This window comes from Euprymna scolopes, chromosome 23 (assembly GCF_053919585.1).
Source record: "Euprymna scolopes isolate OS-2025 chromosome 23, ASM5391958v1, whole genome shotgun sequence".
Taxonomy (NCBI): Eukaryota; Metazoa; Mollusca; class Cephalopoda; order Sepiida; family Sepiolidae; genus Euprymna; species Euprymna scolopes.
This window is the reverse complement of record NC_136504.1, coordinates 19,822,414-19,845,981: the sequence shown is the minus strand read 5'-3', so window position 1 is coordinate 19,845,981 and position 23,568 is coordinate 19,822,414. Positions and strand designations below refer to the sequence as shown.

At 31.5% G+C, this 23,568-nt stretch overlaps 1 protein-coding gene across 1 annotated transcript in view; it reads right to left on the bottom strand.

The window, feature by feature from the left end:
- Window positions 1-23,568, bottom strand: part of LOC145245793 (unconventional myosin-Va-like) — a 577,542-nt gene that overhangs the window by 46,530 nt on the left and 507,444 nt on the right. Inside the window, 1 exon segment of the mRNA XM_080107437.1 lies at window positions 17,033-17,110. Coding sequence (XP_079963563.1) covers window positions 17,033-17,110 — 78 coding nt within the window.

Here is a 23,568-nt window from a genome sequence, read left to right as displayed (position 1 = left end):
GGTATAATAAAATTGTGGGGTCTGCATTTGCGCATGGCCTCCATAGAATGGAAATAGGCACAAACTTATAAAGACTTTTCATATCTATCTGTGTAAGTGTACTTTGATAATTATGTTTCTGTTTGAAGAAATATGGTATAATAAAATTATGGGGTGTTCGTTCGTGCCTGACCTCCATAGAATGGAAATATGTCACAAAGTTTAACAAGGTTTTTTTAATATAGATCCACAGAATATTGTGATAAGCGTTTCAGTGTGAACAGGTATGGTATAATAAATTATGGGGTTTATCTATTTTATTTGCTTTGGTTTTGATACCCCCAAATTCAACCCAAATTTACAACCCTTCCTTTTCATAACCTATCATATTTTCATAAATCAGAGTCCATTTTCTGTAGGCTGTTTTTGAACCCAGTCAACGACGGGTACTTTTGCTAGTATATATATATATATATATATATATACACACACACACATATTTATATGTATTTTAAATGGATAGACACACACACCTCTTTAAATACACATATCTATACACACACACTGCATATAAACACTCAAACACATACGCATATACAAACACACTGCATATGAACATATACATAAATACACATTATATATATACAAAAACTCACTGTACAAAAACACATCCATAGACACGCACATAAATACATGCATATCTATACACGAACACATATGCACGCATCATTATAAAAACAGATACAAACTTCAAAACACACACACACACACATGTATATAAATCTATACACACACATGTATATATATACATACACACACACACGCATATATATATATATATATATATATATGTGTGTGTGTGTGTGTGTGTGTATGTGTGTGTGTGCATGAGTAGGAAAAGAAGAGGTAAATGAAAACTAATAAAATATATTTTTAAAGAAAATAATGATAGGAATTGTTTATAAAATCACTTACTAGTTGAAGAGATGTGGTAAATAGGAAGAAGGCATTGGTTGTGGGTAGAATTCTTCCGAAACATCTCCCACACACACTTACACACACAATGGATTGTAGCCAAAAAAATAAAAAACAAAAACAAAACAAAAAATGGCAGGAGAAAAACTTGGATAACTTTGGGGGAGTGAAATGGAAATGAATGCCTGCCTTGATATAGAATAGATCAATCGGAGACCATTCTCATTGTTGGGTTTTGACGGGTGCCACGACAAGCTAAATTATCATTTGCCTTATACGACAACAACAATAAGTGTTTATTCTGCATAGTTCTTTATGCTGCTGCTGCTGCTCTGACTACTGCTACTAGCACAAGATTCAATAAAGCAGCGTCAGTAATTCAAGGCTAAATGGAAAACGCTTTCAAAAACAAGAATGGGGATTCCTTAAATGTGCCCATTCAGTTTGTGCGTTTAGTGATGAAGATGCTATTGATCATGTAAGCGTGATAGACTGACTGACAGAGTCTCTTATAGAGATGTACGGATGCATCTTAAAAGTTAAGCATGATAGATAAATGAAAATGTTATTTCAAACAAAAGCATGAAAATATTAATTTGAAAATATTAAAGAAAAATGAAAATGCTATTTCAAACTTAAGCATGTCCAACAAAGGAAAATGCTATTTCAAACGTAAGCATGTTTGACCAATAAAAATGCTATTTCAAACTTAAGCATATCTGACACATGAAAATGCTATTTCAAACTTAAGCCTGACAGACCAATGAAAATGCTATTTCAAACTTAAGCCTGGCAGACCAATGAAAATGCTATTTCAAACTTAAGCCTGACAGACCAATGAAAATGCTATTTCAAACTTAAGCCTGACAGACCAATGAAAATGCTATTTCAAACTTAAGCCTGACAGACCAATGAAAATGCTATTTCAAAATTAAGCATGTCCGGCCAATGAAAATGCTATTTCAAACTTAAGCATATCTGACCAATGAAAATGCTATTTCAAACTTAAGCATGACAGACCAATGAAAATGCTATTTCAAACTTAAGCATGACAGACCAATGAAAATGCTATTTCAAACTTAAGCATGATAGGTCAACCAACCAACAGACCAATGGACAAACCTCTCAAAGATATAGGGATCTATTTAAAAAAATAATTACATTACGTTATTGGAGTTATTTATTGCTGAAACGATCCATTGTATATGATCAATTGAACGTAAGTTGATATTTACTCCACAGATGGAGTGGGGTGTCATATTGCAAGTTCATACCTTTCCCAATAGCAGTATGGTATACATGAGAAAAATAAATCTAATAGAAATTTAACTCAGCACAGTAGATTCCATAGTCTGTGAATGTAACCATTAGACCAATTAAACTCTACCAATTATTGAATACAATATCTTTACACAAAATAATGAAAAAAGTAAAAATAAAATAAACAAACTTCAGGTAACAAGTTTCGTTCCTCTGAGAAATGTATAAAAAAGGCAAATTTTGAACTTTGCTCTTTAATTGAATTTTTATGCTTTATCTCTTTCCCACCACCACCACCACTATCATCATCATAATCATATTCAGTTTAACGTCTGTTTACATACTGGCATGTGTTAGTTGACTTTTACAATTTGACTTCTAATAGGATCTAAAACTACATAGCCTGAAATGCAATCGATTCTCTTTAGACGTGATTTCCTTAGTTCAAGCAAGATTCTTACAGATCAACTGCCTTTCTTGACACCAGTTAAAGTGGGGTGATGGGGACCAGTAGTTTTATGAAGACACCAGATATTTGAAGTTGGAAGTTTCTTTTTTAGGGGTTCTAATTTGGGAGGAAGATTTTGGGAGAATACCAATTTTAGAGGAACATTTTTAAAGAAAATTTTTCACGTAAATGTGTGAGACCGAAATAAATGTTAGATGATAAACACAAATACAATAATGATTTCGAAAGCATAACTTCACAAAAGAGATATTTTACATATATTCAAAGGTGGAAGTTTACGTAGATATGTAAACATAGAATGTTTAATATTTTTAATCTTTGCAAAGTAAAAAGGGTTCATACACCGAGATAAAAGCCATAAAGTATCCACGGGTGTGAAAAATCGTAATCAAAATTTCTCCACTCAATTAAAAAAATTACATTTGATTACAAGTTATTAATAAAAGTAATATTAATTTGATGTGTGTGGTGCTCAGTGAGAAATGTTATATGCATTAAAATTTATACATTTATTTACAATCGGCGTAAATAAGCAGACGACAATAAAGGGACTCAAGTGTGTGTATGCGACACTTTGTAAGTGTACATATGCATATAATAGTATTTGATTGTGTGATTGAGTGAGTTGAGTATTGTACCAATTAATGAGCAACATACAATATTAATATTAGCAATATCTATTTTGACAATGTGTTTTTTTGTCTCAAAATTTTATTGAAGGAAATTATGCCTTTATAAATTTTGCTATGAATTTTAATTTTACTGGTAATTAAAAATCAATAAATACTTATTGTATTATGATTATTACCAGCAGTGGCAGATTTTGTTTTAAACAAAATTAAATAAAAAATATAATTAAACGAATCGTTTTTTGGCATCGGAAAATAGGCATGCATTTTTCAGATTCCGATACCCTTAAAAGTTCCAATACTAGTATATATATATATATATTAATATATATATATTAATATATATATATATATATTAATATATATATATAAAAGATTTGTTGTTATTTTTAGCGATACTAACAGCTTTGAAATGCTGTTATTTATTCATTTTTTATTATGACTACCTTACCGTTTTTAAAGAGCTACAAGCTCTTTTTGTTGTTCACACACACACACACACATATATATATATATATATATATATATATATATATATATATATTATATAGTTAAAGTTTTTTTTGTTTTTTTTAATTTTATATATATATATATATATATGAATGAGCCGTTCCTTTTTTTCATGGGACATATTTTTATTGTTTGTTTAATCATTAAATATTATTATGTGCATACATATATTATATATATATATTACTTGCACGGATACCCAGCATTGCCTGGGCCATATAAGATAAAGAAAGAAATGTAGTTGCGTTTGAACACATCCAATAAAAAAAAAATTTTTTGTATATTTTCAGCGTTCTAAATTCACTTAACAAATATTCATAAAATCATTAAAAAGGTTTAATATCAATTATTTCTTTGTTGCCTGTGAACTTTTTGTACCGTGCTCATTTTTAAATAGTATTTGGAAATTAAAATCAAGTTTTATGCATTACGGACTCTACTTTTGTATAAGCAGCAGTACCTGAAGAGATGATCTCTAGTTACTAGTAACTGGCTGACTGAAACATGCCCATGAATGTGTAGCAACATATAAATGCTTATGTAAATCAAAAAAAATGTGAATGTATATATGTATATATATATATATATATATATATATATGGGGAAATATATTTTCAGTTAAATATATTTATGCCAGTCTTTTAATTTATGAAGCTCGATGTAACTAGAGAGCATATAACAAATGAATGACAAAAGTCTATATTCCAAATTTCAAGATGTTGACCATCTTACCGTTTATTTCTTTAAGTATGCTGACATGTGCAATTCTTGACAGCACCTGTTTTGTAGGGCAAAATCATTCAGGTAATTATTATGTCAATTTTTTTTTAATATATTCTGCCCTTAACTCATCAAAAGAAAAAGAACTTATAACATTAAAAGAAAATAAAGGAATATAAACATAATGACAAAATCCGAAAGTTGGAAGAGAAGTTGCAAGTATTTTTCAATGTGTTACATCATATATATATATATATATGATGTGAAATTGTCTTTGTGTGTGTGTATGTGTGTGTGTACATTTCCCTACCAAACTACTCTGTCAATTTTCAGTCAACACACTCGAGATTTGACATAAGGGGTATTGAAATTTGGGAAAATCTTTAATTGGTTTTCGGCCAGAAATTTGGTTGTCAAGGGGTCAAAGTTCAACGATTTGACCTTTAAAAACTCTACCAAACTCCTCCGCCAATTTTGGGTCTAAACACTTGAAATTTTTTAATGTAGGTTACTTGGACATGGATCAAACTTAATTTGATTTGAGTTCAAAATAAATGTTAAGTTTAAAAAAATTTGACTTCTGCAGTCTCTACCAAGTTACTCAGCCAATTTTTGGTCTGAACATTTGAAATTTTACATAAAGTGTAATCAGACATAGGGCAAGCTTTTTAATCCATTTTTGAGTTAAAATTTAGCTGCCAAGTGCAAAGTTCAAAAGATTTGATCGTTGCTGTCTTTAGCAAACTATTCAGCCAATTTTGGGTCTAAACATTTGAAATTTTAGATGTAAGTTACCTGGACACGAGTCAAACTTTTTAATATATATATATATATATATATACATATGCACATAAAGTTATGAACAGTACATAGGGCCCCAGCAAAGCCGGGTGGAACTGCTAATATATATATCTATATATCTATAAAAGTGAAAGTGTCTGTCTGTGTGCCTGTCTGTCTGTGTACATTTTCCTACACAATATCTCTCTCAATTTTCAGTCTACAGACTCGAAATTTGATATACAGGATACTGAGATTTGGGAAAATCTTTGTAATCCGTTTTCGGCGAGAAATTTGGCTGTTAAGGGGTCAAAGTTCAACGATTTGATCTTTGAAAACTCTACCAAACTCTGCCAATTTTGGGTCTAAACACTTGAAATTTTAGATATAGGTTCTTTAGACATGAATCTAACTTAACTTGATTTGAGCCCAAAACAATAAATGTTAAGGGGTCATAATAGGGGTCATAATAAGGGTCAAAGGTTTTTCTACCAAATTACTCAGACAATTTCTGGTATAAAAATTTGAAATTTTATATAAAGGGTATTCAGAAATAGGGCAAGCGTTTTAATAGGTTTGGGTCAAAATTTGAGCTACCAATATATAAATGTATGTATGCTTGCATGTCTGCCTAAAACTTTCGACAAAGGCGACGGATTTTCACAAGATCAGTATCGTTTTGAAGCTCGGTCTTTCAGACAAGAAATATCGAAAAATTGGCTAAAAACATTAATTTCTTCACCTTCAACTTGACACTTTTCTACAGGGATGGGTCACTTTTTTCGCCGATATTTTCAAAAGTCATCCCCTCTTTTCAAATGTCTAGCCTTAACTTAAACCTACGTCACTTCTGGTTTGGCGGTGGTTGTAACAGCAAAGACGTCACGTTTTTTCCCCCGTTCTTTTCCTTCTTTGTGATACGGGTTCAAGCCTGCCTTCCTACTACCACTTTTTTTTTTTTGCTCAACATATACCTCCAAACACCTGGGCAATGCCGGCTACCCAGGCTAGTATATATATATATATATATATATATATATATATATTTCGATTAAAATGTGAAATGAACTGCTAAAACACTGAATTTATTTATTTTTTAAGATGCAATTCCTTAAATAAAATGCATTAAAATGAGATTTGCAGCCTTTGTGAATATCGTGTTTTATATGAATAATCTTACTCGAACATGAATCGCTAAAAACAACTGACCATAGATCTAATTAATTTTTCATGAAACCCTTTTGCATTCGAGCAAGTTTATTTTTCTACAAAAAAGACAAGCTTAAATTATGCAGGACGTCCAAAGTCGATCATTAGTTGACATATTTCAGCTTTTTGTTTATTCATAATTTGCAAGAATGTTGGACTCGTCTTTTTCTGCACGAAATGCAAATTTTAAAATTGTAAGCAGTTTCAGACGTTAGAAGCCAACAGCAAAACGTGTCACACGCATTTTTGTCAGACATACATTTAAATATCAGTTCATAATTTGAAGAATACAACGTTATAACTAGGGCTATGACAAGAGAATATTATTTTCCTTATTTTGACTCTCGGGTATATATCTGTTAATATCTTATACGTTTTTAGATATAAAGTGATGTGGTTCTCGATTGATTAACTGTGTCTAAATGTGTCGGATATATACTCGAGAGTCAAAACAATAAGAATGTTCTCTTGTCATAGCCCTAGTTATAACATTGACACATCAGTTATTGTTAGATCACTAACGTTAAGCAATGTTGAACCTTGCCAGTAACTGGATGGGTAAACATTTCAGAATATCACAGCCGTTTATAGAAGGATGGTGAAAACTTCCGATAAAAAGAGTACAGCACTGAAGATGCTTTTAGCAAGTAGTCCTGTATAGCTTGCTAACGCTCACACACAAGAAAATAAAACTGTTTGAAAATCTAAAACGTGTATGTTCACCAATAGAATCATGTTGATTAGAAAAACAGAAGGATTTTGATATTTTACAAAAATGATGACAATAGAACAAATACATTGAGGACATTGCAAAGGCTGCTGCAAAAAAGGTGGGTTCTCTCTAACATGCTAGAAGACTACTCACACCTGAGAGTATCACGTTCCTCTACAAGGCCACCATTTGCCCATGCATAAAGTATTTTTGTCACATCTGTGCTGGTACATCTACCAATAGTCTCTACTCTTGGATAGGGTCCCAAAAAGAGTCTTCAATCTAATAGGTCCCACTTTGTCAACTAAGCTCAAACCCTGTCCCATCGCCATAATGTTGTATCCTTGTGTCTGTTTTGCAAGTATTTTAATAGAATGTGCTCTGATAAACTAATTGCACGTGTGCCCCCTCGACATATATCCCTGACAAACTCATTTAACAGCAAGATAACACCCCTTCACTGTTGAGATTTCCATAAATGCCAGACTTTCTACTCAAATAGTTTTTTCCCTCCAACAGCTGGAATTTGGAATTCTCTTCCTGCTACATGCTTCCCTGACTGTACTGATATGGAGAAGTTCAAATATGTTGCGGTTCAGTTTATGGCGTCACAACTATAAGTTGAAAGAGTCCTGGGCTTCACTGTGAACAGTTAAACCATGAGTGTACTCTGCTTGAAGGTAGAAATGTCTGGCATTATATAAGCCAGACCAATCCATATTGTCCATGGATATAGGGGCGTTAACTACCCAGAACAACCCCCTCCTCTGAAGATTTATTTCCCAAAAATATCCCTATAGTTTTACTTTTTCAGGTTGACCTCTAAGGGGTCCATCAGTTTCCTTTTTCTGCTGGAATGACATATTTTGATACTTGTTTGAGGGGGTTTCAGGTCAAATGCATCATACTGTAGGTCCAACATCTCTTCTTCTTCTGGCAGAGTTTCACTTGACTCATCCGAAGTACATTTGCATATCTGGTTCAAGTGTTTCTTATGCGCTCCTTCCACCATGTAGACCATATGGCCAATCCTGTTTTTGATCGTTCCCTGTTCCCAGAAAGTATTATTATTAGGGCTATGACAACAGCATATTCTTTCCTTGTTTTGATTCTCGGATATATATATCCATTGATATCGTATATGTTTTTGTGTAGGGTGATGTGATCCGCAGTTGATTGTGTCTGTGTCAGATATACACTCGAGAGTAAAAACAATGAAAAGAATATGCTGTTGTCATAGCCCTAATTATTATCTTTGTGCATCTGGAAAAATATTTTTTTTTATTCCTGCATGTATTTCTTCATGGGAACAGTTGTCTTTGCGGGTTTTGCCTGTTTTGCAAATAATTTGTCAAAGCCTGGCCGTATTTTTTTAACAAACATCACTTCTGCCAGAGACATCTGGGTACATCTGAAGAAATTATTGTAAACTTTTTTTCAAATGGAGTGCCCTTGTCTTTTTCAAAGCCTTCTTCAAGGTGTGCACAAACCTTTAAGCCTGCTCGTTTGACCTTGAGTGGTATGTTGGAGTTGTGATGTGGTTCACTTGGAAGTTCTCTATGAACTCTTTAAAATCCCCAGATGTAAACTGAGTGCCGTTATCTGACAGTAAACAGTCAACCACTCCAAACTGTGCAAATAACTCATGAAAAGTTTTATAGTCAAGTCAGTAGTCAGGCTTTTACATCTAAAGACCTCTGGCCACTTGGAGAAACTGTCTACTACTATGAGCTATCTTGTAATTTGAACTTCACTTCCATTTTTGTACAGCGACCTAGTTTATCCGTAAAAAAACATTGGGAAACGACTCTTTCAGGTCTTTCTTTAGTTTTTCAGCTTCAGCTGTAAGGTTATCCATTTTCTGACAAAACCCGCTAATGAGTGAGTCTTAGAGTTCAAATTTTTGGATCGAGTCTGTATCAAAATGGTTATTAGTGTTTCTTAACACAAACATCTTGAGTTTCAATGTCTTTCCTTTCAACATTACATTAGTAGTAACCTCACCTTCAAATTTTATTCTTTCTCCAGTTACTGAACGAGCAACTTTCTTAATTCTCATCATCCTCATCCAAGGACAAACCCAAACCACTGTCAAGTTGAAGTCTAACATCCTTATCCCCTGATTTTTACCGTAACATACTGCTATACATTTTTGTCCTTCGCTTGAGTCCTTGTTGCTTTTACATAGCCACTGCAGAATCCTTTTGGTGAGCAATGTGAGGCTTTGTGTCCATTGTGTCTGCACAGATCACATTTCCAGAACCAGTATGGACAATCGTTCTGCCAGTGAAGTTCTCCACATCTTTTGCATGTGTAACAGGGCAAATCTGGTTTCTTTTGACATTTTTCTGGAAAGTTATGTTTGGCTTTCACTTGATTTTTTGTTACTACGTACCTTTCTATTGTGTGCTACTTTTGTTATTTCATACCTTTCTAATGTGTGCTACTCCGGTCACTCCTATATTTTTAGAGTCTTGCTTCTCCAAAATGATCCTTTGGCTTTCTTCTGCTAATTGTTGAAAGGTTATATTTGGTTCTCTTTCCAATCTGTTTAGTGCCCAGTGTCCGAGTTCAGGGTCCTTGGTCGACACTAAGCCTTGAATGAAAATCAGGACCTTAAAGTTGGTGGCCATCAATGACGAAGTCATCAAAGCGTCTATTTATGACTGAAGCAAATGTGGTGAAATCTTGGCTTTCTTTGCAGGTCAGGTTGATACATTTCCATCTTTTATGAAATAAGCTGGATTTTGGACAGTATAATTCCATCAAAGATTTCACTTTCGCATCAAAAGATAATTCGCTTGTCTGTTTCAAGATGATGTAGTCCACGAACTTATGTTCCACAGCTCCCAATTTTTGTAATAAAAGACAAACCTTCATCTACTTGCTTCATGACTTGCAATCTATCCTGAATACATCACCAAATCTGCAAAAATAGGCTTCAAAAGTCAAATGCTCTTCAGGAACATAGTGAAATGTTTCTAATGCTGACCAGATCATGGTTTGAAAAAAAAAAACATTCTGGTTTGACTCATAACTGTCTTTATTTGCTATTACTTGAGTTAATAGTTCAAATTTTTCCTCTGCCTGCATCTGCATTTCCAGTATTTTTTCATTGAATTCCTTTCTTTTTCTCTTTTTGTTTTCTCTCCATTTATCGCTGTCTATTTAACTCCTTCTGCATCTTACTTTGCTTTTCTTCAATGAACTTCATCAGCTGCAGTTATCTTTCATCGTTTTCTTTCTGTCTTTCCATATTTTGTCTCAGCAACTCTAATGTCTGAGCTTGCTGCAGACGCATCATTTCAACAAGTTGCATCGAAAGCTCTTCCATTTTGAAAATTAAATAGAATCACAAGACAAATCCAGATCTAAAAAAATGAAGTTCAAAACAAACAAAAAAAAAAAAACAAAGTCTGTACTATTTAGATAAACAGAAAAACCACAATCTTATAGAAAAATAGGCAAAATTAATATTCACAAATTTTCCATGAAAAAAGACGTACATGTGGTTTTAACAGAAAGAATGTTCAATTTTTCACGGAGACCACCAGCTAACTAAGAATTTATTTTAACTCTCGAGAAAAAAAAAATATGAAGAATTTTGAGTTCAGAAAGATTTGTAAGAAAAATAAATTGAAATCTCTTTTTGTAACGAAAATCCAGTTAAGCATTCTAGTTGTCCTGAATTCTTGTAATGGAGTGAATGTGGTTTCAATCCTTTGTGGGGTTAATTACTTTTTTTACCCCCTTTTTCTCATTGTTTTACTGAGAATAAAGTCATACCGATTATCGACAGAGAATTTTTAAGATCATAGTAATTAAATTTTTTGTTTTCTAATCACAGTTTTTGAAAAAGAAACTTTTGAGGTCGTTTTTTTGTCTCATTGAAAAACCGTTGTGGAGCCAATGTTTGTGTTTTCAAAAAAAGGTAAAAAAAAAATATGTGTTTGTTGAAAATAAGTTGGTTGTTTATCTAAAACAGATCCTTCTTGGTCCTTTTTCAAAATCTTTTGATAGCCAATGTTATTGTCCAGTTTAAGGGGATCACAATTATAAGCTGAACGAGTCCTGGGGTTCACTGTGAGCTGTACTCTCTGCTTGAATGTCTGGCATTATATAAGCCAAACGAATCCATATTGTCCATGGACATAGCAGTGTTAACTACTCCAGAACAAAATATAACAACCAACATTTTTTTTAATTGCATTTTTACCCCAAGGTACAGTGCCTTTTAGGTGTAGAGGGCTACTATCTGGGACATAATTGCAAGCATACTATGTAGGGAGTTGAGCAACAAGATGTCTGTTCACATTACACTTCAACTTCTGTATGTCAGTACAATCAGGGAAGCAGGAACCCAGAAGAGAATTCCAAAGTCTGGGGAAAAAATTATCAGAGTAGAAGGCTTTCAAGCATATGAGAATCTCTACTATGTAGGAGTGGGACTTTGCTGCCTGTCGAGTTTGTTGGAGATATTTATATTGAGGGGGTACAAGGGCTTGTAGTTCGTTAGAGCAGCTACCATTAAATATTAGTAAAACAAGCAGAGGGATGCAACATTTCGGCGATGGGACAGAGGCTGAAGCATAGCTGACAGTTCGAAACTTCTTAGGTTGGCAACTCTTTTGAACCCTGCCCAGGAGTGAGAAACTAGTAGCAGATGCACCAGCCCAGATGTGGCAACAATACTCCATACATGAGCGGATGGTGGCCTTGTAGAAGTACAGGATGCTTTAAGGCATAAGTAACTTTCTAATACGGTAGAGAGAGCCCACCTTCCTCCCAACAGCCACAGTAATGCTCTCGATGTATCTGTTCCAACTCATGTTCCCTATGAACATTAAGCCAAGGAATTTGAACAAATTACTTTCAGGTAGTGTATCATTAGCCATAGGTATTGGTGGTTTCTTGTAATTATAGAAGGAGACAGGCTTAGTCTTCACAGCATTAAACGTTACCATCCATTATTGTCCTCATTCCAATGCAGACTTGAGGCTTTTCTTCTAGAGTTTCCGTCATTGCCTTGGATACATGTTCATTCGTTTTCCCCTCATGTCTGCTATAGATCATAGTGCCCATCTCTTTTCCCCTCATGTCTGTTATAGAGCAAATATGCCCATCTCAGAGACTTTTCTTTTATCAGGGAGGTCATTTATGAATATCAGGAATAATAAAAGTTCAAGGATCGATCCCTGAGGTACACCCACATTTATATCTTAAATATTATATTATTATATTTTTTGACCATTGAGGACAATTTGGATTCTTCTCTTGTTTAAGAAGGATTTAATTATGTTAAATATTCGTTCAGTAATACCATAGGATCTGATTTTCATGAGAAGACCATTGTGCTATACCTTGTCAAAGACCTAAGATATAGCTAAGGCTACTGACCTCCCCTGCCTTATCCAGTGAACGGTATATAAATTCAGACATAACAGTTAGGATATCTGCAATAAAACAGGCTTTCCTAAATCCATATCTTGGTAATCTTTCCTAGGCATGGTTTCAAAAAGTAGCCCCTTACATCGAAGTGACGATGTGCCTCGTTGGAGATGAACGTGAGGGGGAAAAAAATTAATGGGACTTAACTGGGAGTGAGTTTCAAAAGAAAATTAAAAACACTTTTAGTACATCATTCTTTTTGCTATAGCGACTTTACTCAGGATTGAACTTGAATTCATGCAAAGATAAAAAAAAAGGAAATGTTTTTGGATATTTATTGTTGCACAAAATACAAAGGAGAAAAATAAGAAAATTCAATATATTTGAGATATTCTCGCACACATGCACACACATTGAATACAGACATCTATTGTGTATATATATATATATATATATATATATATATATATATATATATATATACACACACACACACACACACACACAAGCAAATTGTCTGGTGATAAAAACTGGTACTGGTACAGTTTGTAACCCATGCCAAAACCAACTTTTTTTTTATTATCATCTCCCGGTTATTTGCACAAAGTCAGAATTTCCTGAATAAAAACACTCAAGCCTCAAAATCAAAACGAGGTAACGCTATCAAACAAGAAAAAAAAAATTAAACAGCAATTAAAGCAAGTCATTGTATTTAAATTTTATGAAAAAATTTTTTGACAAGGAAAATGAAACAAATGTTATAATTTTTTTTTTTTTGTGTGGGGGAGGGAGAAAGTTAAAGTATGTTAATTATTTTTTTGTTTCGATAAATTTGATTCTCTTCTATTGATTAGGATACGTTTAGGGTTAGGGTAATGTACTTCCTAACTTCCAGCATAACGCTACCAGAAGCGGTGACAAAGGAAATCAGTTCCTTCACTTTTTTCTCTCATGTCTATATCTCCCCTGTGCATGCACACTTTTTTTTTTATTGTTTTTCTTGTAATTCTTTTTTATTTAATAATGATTGAAAAGTTTTTTCAGTTTTATTTTAATTAAGAATATTGAAATTAGTTTGTTTTTTTTTTAAAGCATTATTGAAAACTCTTTTTTCATCATTTTTTTTAAAGAATTATTGATAACATTTTAAAATCTTAAAACTATTTTGGGAATATTATGTATTGGATGCACTTTTTTATGATGTTTGAAACTGTTATTTTGATTTCATTAATTTTGTTACTTTCATAAACGTATATTTATTATATAAATTCATATAAAAACTTTTCTTTTTCAAATTATAAAAAACAACTGTTTTTTAAAATTGCATAAACATATTTCTTGTAAAATTTCAAATAAAATTTTAAAAGAATTTTATTTTGTTATTAAAAGTGCAAATAAAGACTAATTGTGCTATTTTTATCTGTATAATTTTGTTCATTTTAATTGTATATCTATATTATTTGTATATTTTTCAATAATGTCCTTCTCTTATACTTTATTTCAATAAATCGCTTCATAATAGAAATAGTGAAAAAGAATAAGAGTGAAGGAACTGATTTACCTTGTCACAGCTTCTGGTAGCTACGTCGGAAATTAGGAAGTATGTTAGCTGACTATAACCACAGAGTCATACTGCTATTCCCATGAAGAATTGAGAGAAAGTGGCTTATGTTGCTGAAGTGGTACCAACAATCGATCTTCCAAAGTGTTTCAATCAAATCCGATTAAACACCAACCAATAAGAGGGTTCGTAATCAGAATAAGGACCATGTTATTGTTAGAATTTTTCTTGTCATTTATATAAAATGCCAAAACATTCCGAAATAATGAGCTAATGAAATCACAGAAGCATTTCAGAAAACATTTATTTGTTATTATTGGTTTATTATTATTTTGTTTACTATTAGTTGTTTTTTCAAGAAATGTTTTGTTTTTTTCTTGATTTAAATAAAAATTACAATGATTTTTTTCTTGATTAAAATGAAACTTACGATTTTTTTCTTGATTAAAATGAAACTTACAATGATTTTTTTCTTGATTAAAATGAAACTTACAATGATTTTTTTCTTGATTAAAATGAAACTTACAATGTTTTTTTTCTTGATTTAAATGAAACTTACAATGAGTGATTTTTTTTTGTTGATTTGAATTTTAATTTTCTTAAAGTTTTGTAAAAATTGTCCCATAATTATTCATTTTTTCCCCATAACAAGAAAAAGAATATCGTTTTCATTTTTCAATGAATTTTTCTTTGAATTATCTTTATATTAATAGAAATACATTTTTCATTAAAAAAAATTGGCCTTAGTACTTGCATAAGAAAAAAAAATCATTTAACTTTCATTTGAAACCTTCTGATGTTTTACGCAAACTATCTGGAAAATTCCAAATCCTTTATTTTGCATAAATACAGAAAATACTTCTTACAAAAGAGTGAGTCTGAGCAGTCAACACAGAAATTAAAGAATTTTCTTTTTCTCCTGTTGTTCATGTGGACGAGTTCATTTTTCATAGGCTGATCTATTAAATCATCTGAGAAGACAAAAGGATTCCAGACAACACCTCCTCCCCATACGTGTATTTTGCAACAGACTCAACTGAGCTTGAATCTATGCCCCCCCCCATGTAAAATGCTCATAACAAATACTTATCTCGCTACAACAACAGTCAACAACTTCCGTCACTTTCTATCTGTGCTTAAAACTAAAGGAAAATTCCATAGAATTTCTTTCCTCGAACTGTCCTTCACTAAAAACACAATACCATAGGGCTGCTTCCCAGCCGACTATGATCGTTTTTGTCTAATATATTCGGTTGGCAACTAAGTTTTTGCTGTTTTTAAATATATTGTGTTTGGAAAATTTATTTATTATATTTTTCGAGTAAAAATCAAATGATCTCTGCTAAAAAAGTTATTGAGAATTTTGTTGAACAATGGGAAAAAGTTGTGAACACAGAAGGAGAATACATAATTGATTAAATAGTTGTTTGTTCTTATTTTGCTTTAAAAAAGTGTAGATTTAAAAAATGACAAGAACTTAATTGCCAACCTAATAAGTTCTTGTTGAGTTGTCCTCGTTAAATAATTAAGCCTTACCCAAGTTCCACCCTTACTGATCATCATGGCTTTATCTCATCAACTACCTAACACTTATTAACCCTTATCCTGGAGTGGCCTCTATAAGTGGTGACCCTCAAGTAAAAAAATAAAAAATGTGCATTGTCAGCAAGGAAATATGTGGCCATTCTTTGCAATATTAATCAAAGAATCAATTTCAGTTATCTGCTCACATGTTGCTAATCTTGGAATTTTAAAACATCAAATATGCTTTTCTTTTGAATTGTTCAGTTAAAATGGCTGTATGGTTAGCGAATACAAGAAAAGGCACCAAACGAAAACCAGAAAATAAAAATGGGTACAAACAAACAAGATGAGGATAACTGCCAGATTAATACAAACAATTTTTATCATTAAATTGGCTTACAGAAATATTTACCCAGTATAATTTATTATCGTTGTAATAGCAATTGCTATATGTCTCACCATCTACCTAAAACTTATTAACTAAGCTCCAATCTATAGTCACCCCTGGACTGACTTTCACGAAAAACACCCATCTAGCTGAAGCCACTATCAATAATTTCCCTCATTCTTTATCTGTGTCGAAACATAAACCTAGATTCCATGAACAAGGTTTCTTTTTTAGAACTGCACACTTCTGGAACTCTTCCATTTGCCTGCTTTCCAACTGACTACAATATGGTTGTTTTTAAGCCCAACTTGAACAAGTTCTTGATAAGTCGTTCCCTTAAGTAATCCAATTTACCAAATTTCCACTGCTAACGATTAATACATTTTCCCATTGACTACTGTACACTCATTAACCCTTATCGTCAAGTGGCCTCTGGGCCTTAATAAGTGGTGTGACTCTTTTGAAAAACAGGAAAAAAAACTTATCAGTGTTCACCTGGCCTTGATAAATAGTGATAAACGTTGCGTCAAGATGATGAAACAAGATGTCAAACTGATCCTGGGCCCTCACCTCTACATCACTAAAACCACAAATGGCTTACACTCATAGCATCGAATCATTGGGCGTGGTTGACCTCAATTCAAGTCAACTCAACGGGTGGAGCCAACTCAATCGATTCATGGTGACAATGGAACAAAGTACAAGTATACAAAGCTAATAAGTAACTCTTTAGTTTTATATCCGGTAGCTTTTTATGTGCTTTTTACAAGTATTGATTTTTTAATTGAAAATTTTCAATTCATGTACTTGTCTAAAAGATTTTTTTTTTTTTTTAAATGACCCAAATCACTAAACATTGATCAAGATAAGAGACTTGATTTCTGTGGCCAGAAAGTCGAAGAAAACAATCATTGGCGAAAGAACTTACCAGATTTTCTGTTGTGATACGAATGATGTCTTGTCCCATAGTAACACTGATTTCATCGCCAGTTTTGGACGAGAGGTTCTAGAAAGAAAATCATACAAAATAAAGGAATGCATTGATGAAGGCATCATACGAAAAAAGAAAATAAAAAGACAATATTTACAATATTTATTGCTATAAAGAAACAAAAATACCATCAATACACATCAAAGACAACAATATAGTATTTTAACCAGAAATAAAGAAATGTCCAAGTTCTTGTTGTTATATATATATATATATATATATATATATATATATATATAATAATGATGATGATGAGAAAATTCAAATATTTTCCCGAGTTCTGATTTTTAATTGAAAATTTTCTATTCATGTGCTTTGTCTAAAAAATAAGATATTTTTGTAAACAACCCAAATCACTAAACATTGATCGAGACAAAAGACTTGATTTCTGTGGCCAGAAAATCGAAGAAAACTATCATTGGCAAAACAACTTACCCGATTAAAATAGAAAAAATATCATCAAAATATTTAGTTATAGAGAGATTTTTTTTTGTCCGGATTACCATAAAAACCCATTCGATATGTAGATATATTTTCACAAACGTAAAAAAATACAAATAGGGGTTGAGATATAAATTCTAGTTTTACTGGTAGTGAAAAATCAATATTTATCATTTACACAAACAATAGAAAATTAAGTTTTAAAAAAAATAAATAAAAAGAATCGTTTTCAGCATCAGAAAATACACACAAATGTTTATGATGCCGATTCACCCAAAAGTTCAGATTTTTCCCATTCACAATTTCTAGTTCCAATACTTTAATATATATATATATATATATATATATATATATATATATATATTAGTGATGGGACGATTCCAATATTTTCCCCCAATTCCGATACAATTACCGATTCTGTACTAAACTCCCGATTCCAATTCTTTATAAATCTCTAAATATTTAAATATAAAATTGTTATTTTTCCCCGATTACTGTAAAAACGCATCTTAAATGTGCATATATTTTCTCAAACGTAAAAACACTTGTGATCTAAAGATTTTGGTCTTACTGGAAGTTTAAATCAATAAATATTTATTATTTTATCATTACTACAAGCAGTGGAAGATTTTTCTTAAACCAAAATCAAATAAAAAAGATAATTAAAGGAATTGGTTTTGGCATCGGAAAATAGGTGCAAATTTTTATGATTCCAATACCCCAAAAAGCTCTGATTTTTACGATTCCCGATTCTGATTAATCATATACATATGATTAAATGAAATACCATAAGAGCGGTTAATGGTGGCCGGATGGTTTCGTTGCCAGGTTCGAATCTCTTGACCGGTGTTAATTATAACACTCTGCACTGATGATTCCCGAAAAGGATGAAACACTAATGTCTGTAGGTATTTAATAATTATTATAGTAAATATTATTATAGTATATATATATATATATATATATATATATATATATATATTATTCCTTAATTGGAATTCATTTTTTGAGATGAGCATTATATATTAATTTATTTTTATTTCGGACTATTATTCTCATCTTTATTAGTTGTTGTTTTTTATGTTTTATTGTTTTTTTTTTATTTACAACGTTTCGGCCAACTATTCCTCTGGCCTTCGTCAGGTGGTAACAGTCCGAAATAAAAATAAATTAATATATAATGCTCATCTCAAAAAATGAATTCCAATTAAGGAATAATATATATATATATATATATATATATATATATATATATATATATATATATATATATATACCAATCGGTACGGACCCGACTATAGAAGATCAGATAAATAAACGTGGATTTATAAGATCAAAGAATCCAACCTTGATCGCCCTTCGCAGTTGATAGAGACGTTGAATCTCTACAGTTCCAGATGAGCATTGTCTGAAGATAGCGGTTTCAATCCTACCCAAAGCGTGCCAGAGGTTAATTGGCCAAAATGTGGTGAGCCGACAACAACTACGGATGGCAGTGATGGCTGAGAATGCAGTTAGGAGATTCAAAGTTCCTATCCGTCGCGGTTACCACCTGACAAAGGCCAGAGGAATAGTTGGCCGAAACGTTGTGAATAAACAAAACCAATAAAAGATCAAAAACAACAACTAATAAAGATGAGAATAATAGTCCGAAATAAAAATAAATAAATTAATATATATATATATATATATATATATATATATATATATATATATATATATATATATATATGAAGAAACTCAACACGACTTGTTAGTCTTTCTCATTATAATTTATTTCACTTCGCTAGGAGCAGCAAGGATCATCAGACGAGGTTACATCTTGCAGTGAGTTCAGTGGAGAATAAGAGTATTCACCCACATTTTGATGTTGTTTAGGGAGGGAGATAGAGTTAGTGAAGAGAAAAAGAATGTTTCACACCAGCCATGACCACGAATTCAGTACATTGTTACCAACTCGAGCATGATGTTAATATATATGAGTGTGTAATAATATAAAAATATAAGAAAACAAAAACTATATATATTAGCCATTGATTTTCATGTTACACAACATCAACCTCTAAGTACATTTATTATATATATATATATATATATATATATATATATATATATATATATATATATAGAGTAATTTATAAAATACTAACTAGCTCTACCTACGTATTGAGCACTTTTGAAGTAAATACTTAAAGTTTACGCATAAATTTATACTTTTGTATATTAATTTTATGTGAGTAAATGAAGTATATATATATATATATATATATATATATAAATATATATATAAAATGTATTATGCGTGAGTGTCCAATTAAAAGTTTTATGAAAGACTTGGTTTTGAATAGAGGCCACACAAGTTGCTGACCATTCCAAGTCAAAAATGTTGGAAGGATCATATTCAAATAGATTTTACCCTTATTAGCTATACCTGTGCTCCTCCTGCTGCTAACCCTGCCCAACCTACACTCATGATTCCATCATTCACACTGAGGAAGATCGAAGGATCGGTCGAAAATATGTGCTTTTGAAAGAAACATTCTTGTTTTTACCAAAGACTTTTGTATTCCTACATGTCAACACATAGGAAATAAATACAAAAAAGATATAAACATATATATATTTTTGTAGACTTTTTATTCATACATATTTAGAGAGAGAGAGAGTTAACAGAAAAATTATTTATATAGCCATGAATATTGAATATTTTGACTAATTTCTTGGAATATAATAAACTAACAATAATGTGATGTGGCTTGTGAAGAGGAGTTCATCATGATCGGTTTCCATACATAACATTGTATTAGAAGAGTGCTTGTACTCTCACCTATCATATTCAAACTTTTGAAAATATCTTTCGAAACAACTGTTGGGTTTATATTAACATTACGGCACAAGTTTCACACAGTGCTAGGTGACAATTTTGGTTTTCTTCCATGCCCAAGCAAATTCTCTATTGTGTCAAACTGTTTAAACCTTTTTATAATGGATTAGACCCCAAATCTAAGATCAGCTAAGGGTTTGAAATAGTGCTTTAACTATTTGTTGACTTGTGGAAGTTAATAATTCTGTTTATAATCTAATATTAATTATAGTTTGAAGAACACAAATAAAATCTTCAATTGTGTGTGTGTGTGTGTGTGTGTGTGTGTGTGTGTGTGTGTGTGTGTGTGTGTGTGTGTGTGTGTGTGCGTGTGTGTGTGTGTGTGTGTGAGGTGGTTGTTTTCCAGAGGTTAAGTAACTAATTGAGTTTAACGAGGTTAATTACAAGAGTACTCAATATCCAAGTAGAGCTGAGTATACTCTTTATTTGTTTTTTTATATAAGGAGTAATATGCTGCTACACAGTCATGAGCATGTTTCGGTAGGCTAGTGACTGGTAACTAGAGGCATCTTCAAGCGATCCAGCTTATACGAAATTATATGTGTGTTTGTGTTTTTCTCCAAAACAAATTATTTATTTAGTTAAAGAATAAACAAGCTTTCGACTTATACAAAAAAGTCTTCATCAGGTTGAAATTTCTTTTTCTTTTTTTTTTTTGTAAATTATCTTTTCTATTATATATATATATATCAACATCTTGCTGCCCAAATCCCTACATAGTACCCCAGTAGTTGTTGCCCCTGATAGTAGCTCCCTACACCAAAGTGGCAATGTGCCTTGTTTGGGGTGAAAATGTAATAAAAAAAATAAATAAATATATATATATATATATATATATATACACACACACACACGATAGTGAGAAAAAAAGAGAGTGAAATATTATTCATTCATGTATTATCAGAATACAGAAAAAAATAGCTGAAATACAAGAAGTATAAATAAATGAAATATCTGCAAGAAATCTTCACACTGATTAAAAATTGCTACTAAAATCCAAGTATTATGACTTACCTGTCAGTATAGGGCCATTTTATTAGGGAAAACAATCTTAAAAAAAGGTGTTTGTGCATTGTTCATTTGAAAATATCTGCTCTTACTATTTCCATACACGATACATATAATAAACCTCAAATCTGCATTACAATATTTAATATATATGAGAGAAAGGGAATTAGAACTGTAAAACTTTCTCTTATAATAAGCTCTACTCTCTATTGCGTATTGAGCTTTTGTTATTCGGTTGGGATTAAATTATCTATATATAAATACTGTTATTTATATTAGTTTAAAGTTTACCATTGCGTATATCAGGTAAACACTACATCCCTTTGATTTCATTAATATATACATATACACGCACACACACACACGTGGTGTCTCAAAATGATCTGAGATATTTATAGGTTAAAAAAATAATTAATAAAAAAAAAATTAATAAAGAAAATTTTTGTTTTTTAATATACGTAAAATGCCATTTTACTTTAATTAGGTCCAAATTAATTTATATCTGTATTTATGCATTTTTTTTTTAAATTTTAGAATGCCCTTATAAATTGGACTGTTAAATGTGGTGATATTGGTTGGCCTGAAATTTTTTCTTTGGGGGATATTTGAAGTCAAAAGTATTCAGCCACTCTCCTTGATCTCTTGAAGAATTAAAACAAACTATTCGTTCTGAAATTGCTGCTATATTGGAATAGCAGCAATTTCAGAACGAATAGTTTGTTTTAATTCTTCAAGAGATCCATCGAGTTATTGAAAACTTTTGTGAACGACTACAATTTTATGTTAGCAATGATGGGAAACATTTGGCTAATTTGATATTTAAGACTGCATGAAATAAAATGGCATTTTGTGTACATTTAAAAAATATTTTCTTTAATTGTTATTTAATTTTATTTTTGACCAACAAATATGTTTGGGGCACCTTTTTTCCTTGTTCCTGCTGTTATAATCATTATGAAACTTTATAAACTTTCATTAAGTGTTAAAAACTTTTTTATGCAAATATGATTCAATTCATATTTGTAGTTTGTTTTAATACATTAACCTGCAAAATGTATTCTATATTTTGCAAACCTCTTTCCTCTGATGAAAAGAATTGCATTCTTCAAAACTCCACGAAATAAGGTCTTTCAAGTTTATCTGCACTCCTTGTTGGACAATTAAAAATTCTGTATACTTTCTTTACAGGTTTTTAATGTATTTTTGAAAATCTTAATTTTCAATGAGATATTTTTATTTTATATATATATATATATATATATATATATATATATACAAAAACTATTTGCTGGGAAGATTTAAAAATGTATGAAACATCGAATAAACTAAATAATCAGTTAAACTAAAGAAAAACATTGTTGTAAATAAAAAAAAAATAAAGCTAAAGAAGCGTAGTATAAATAGAAACATTTACATTACTAAGGACAATAGTCCAAAGAGAAAAACATGTAAATCTGTATAAATAAAACAGTGTGTGTAAATATTTTATCGATAAACTCTTAAACTACTGGTCACACAACACTGAAATTAACAGGAAATAGTAATCATTAGGGCTATGACAACAGCATATTCTTTTCATTGTTTTGACTCGAGTATATATCTGACACAATTAGACACAGTTAATCAGCCGAGAGTCACATCACTCTATCTAAAAGCATATAAGATATCAATGGATACACAATGGAGAGTCAAAACAATGAAAAGAATATGCTATTGTCCTAGCCCTAGTAATCATACACCAAAAATAGTTTATAATGAATAAAATCTTTGTTTGGATGGATGAATAACGTGTACAGAAATATGTCAGCAAGTTGAAATGTTCATTTCAACTTGCCGACATATATTTATTACTTCTGCTTTGTCTTTTTTACTTTAATTTTTACTTCCCATCTTTTTCTTTAGAAATAGCAGAAATACTTTCAATTGTTTTGTTTTAACTTTTAAATAACTAATGGGGCCTCTGTGCTGGCATTTCTGAGAAAGCTAAGAATCGCAACTCCCAGAAGTAAATTCACTGGAAAAAGAGCAGAAAAACTCTTTACTCCTTTTTTGTTCAAAATGCGATTAGCAATCAAGCATCATATCTGTTGAACTAAATTCGCTAGAAAGTAGAAATTATATATATACTTTTTGATTTTCA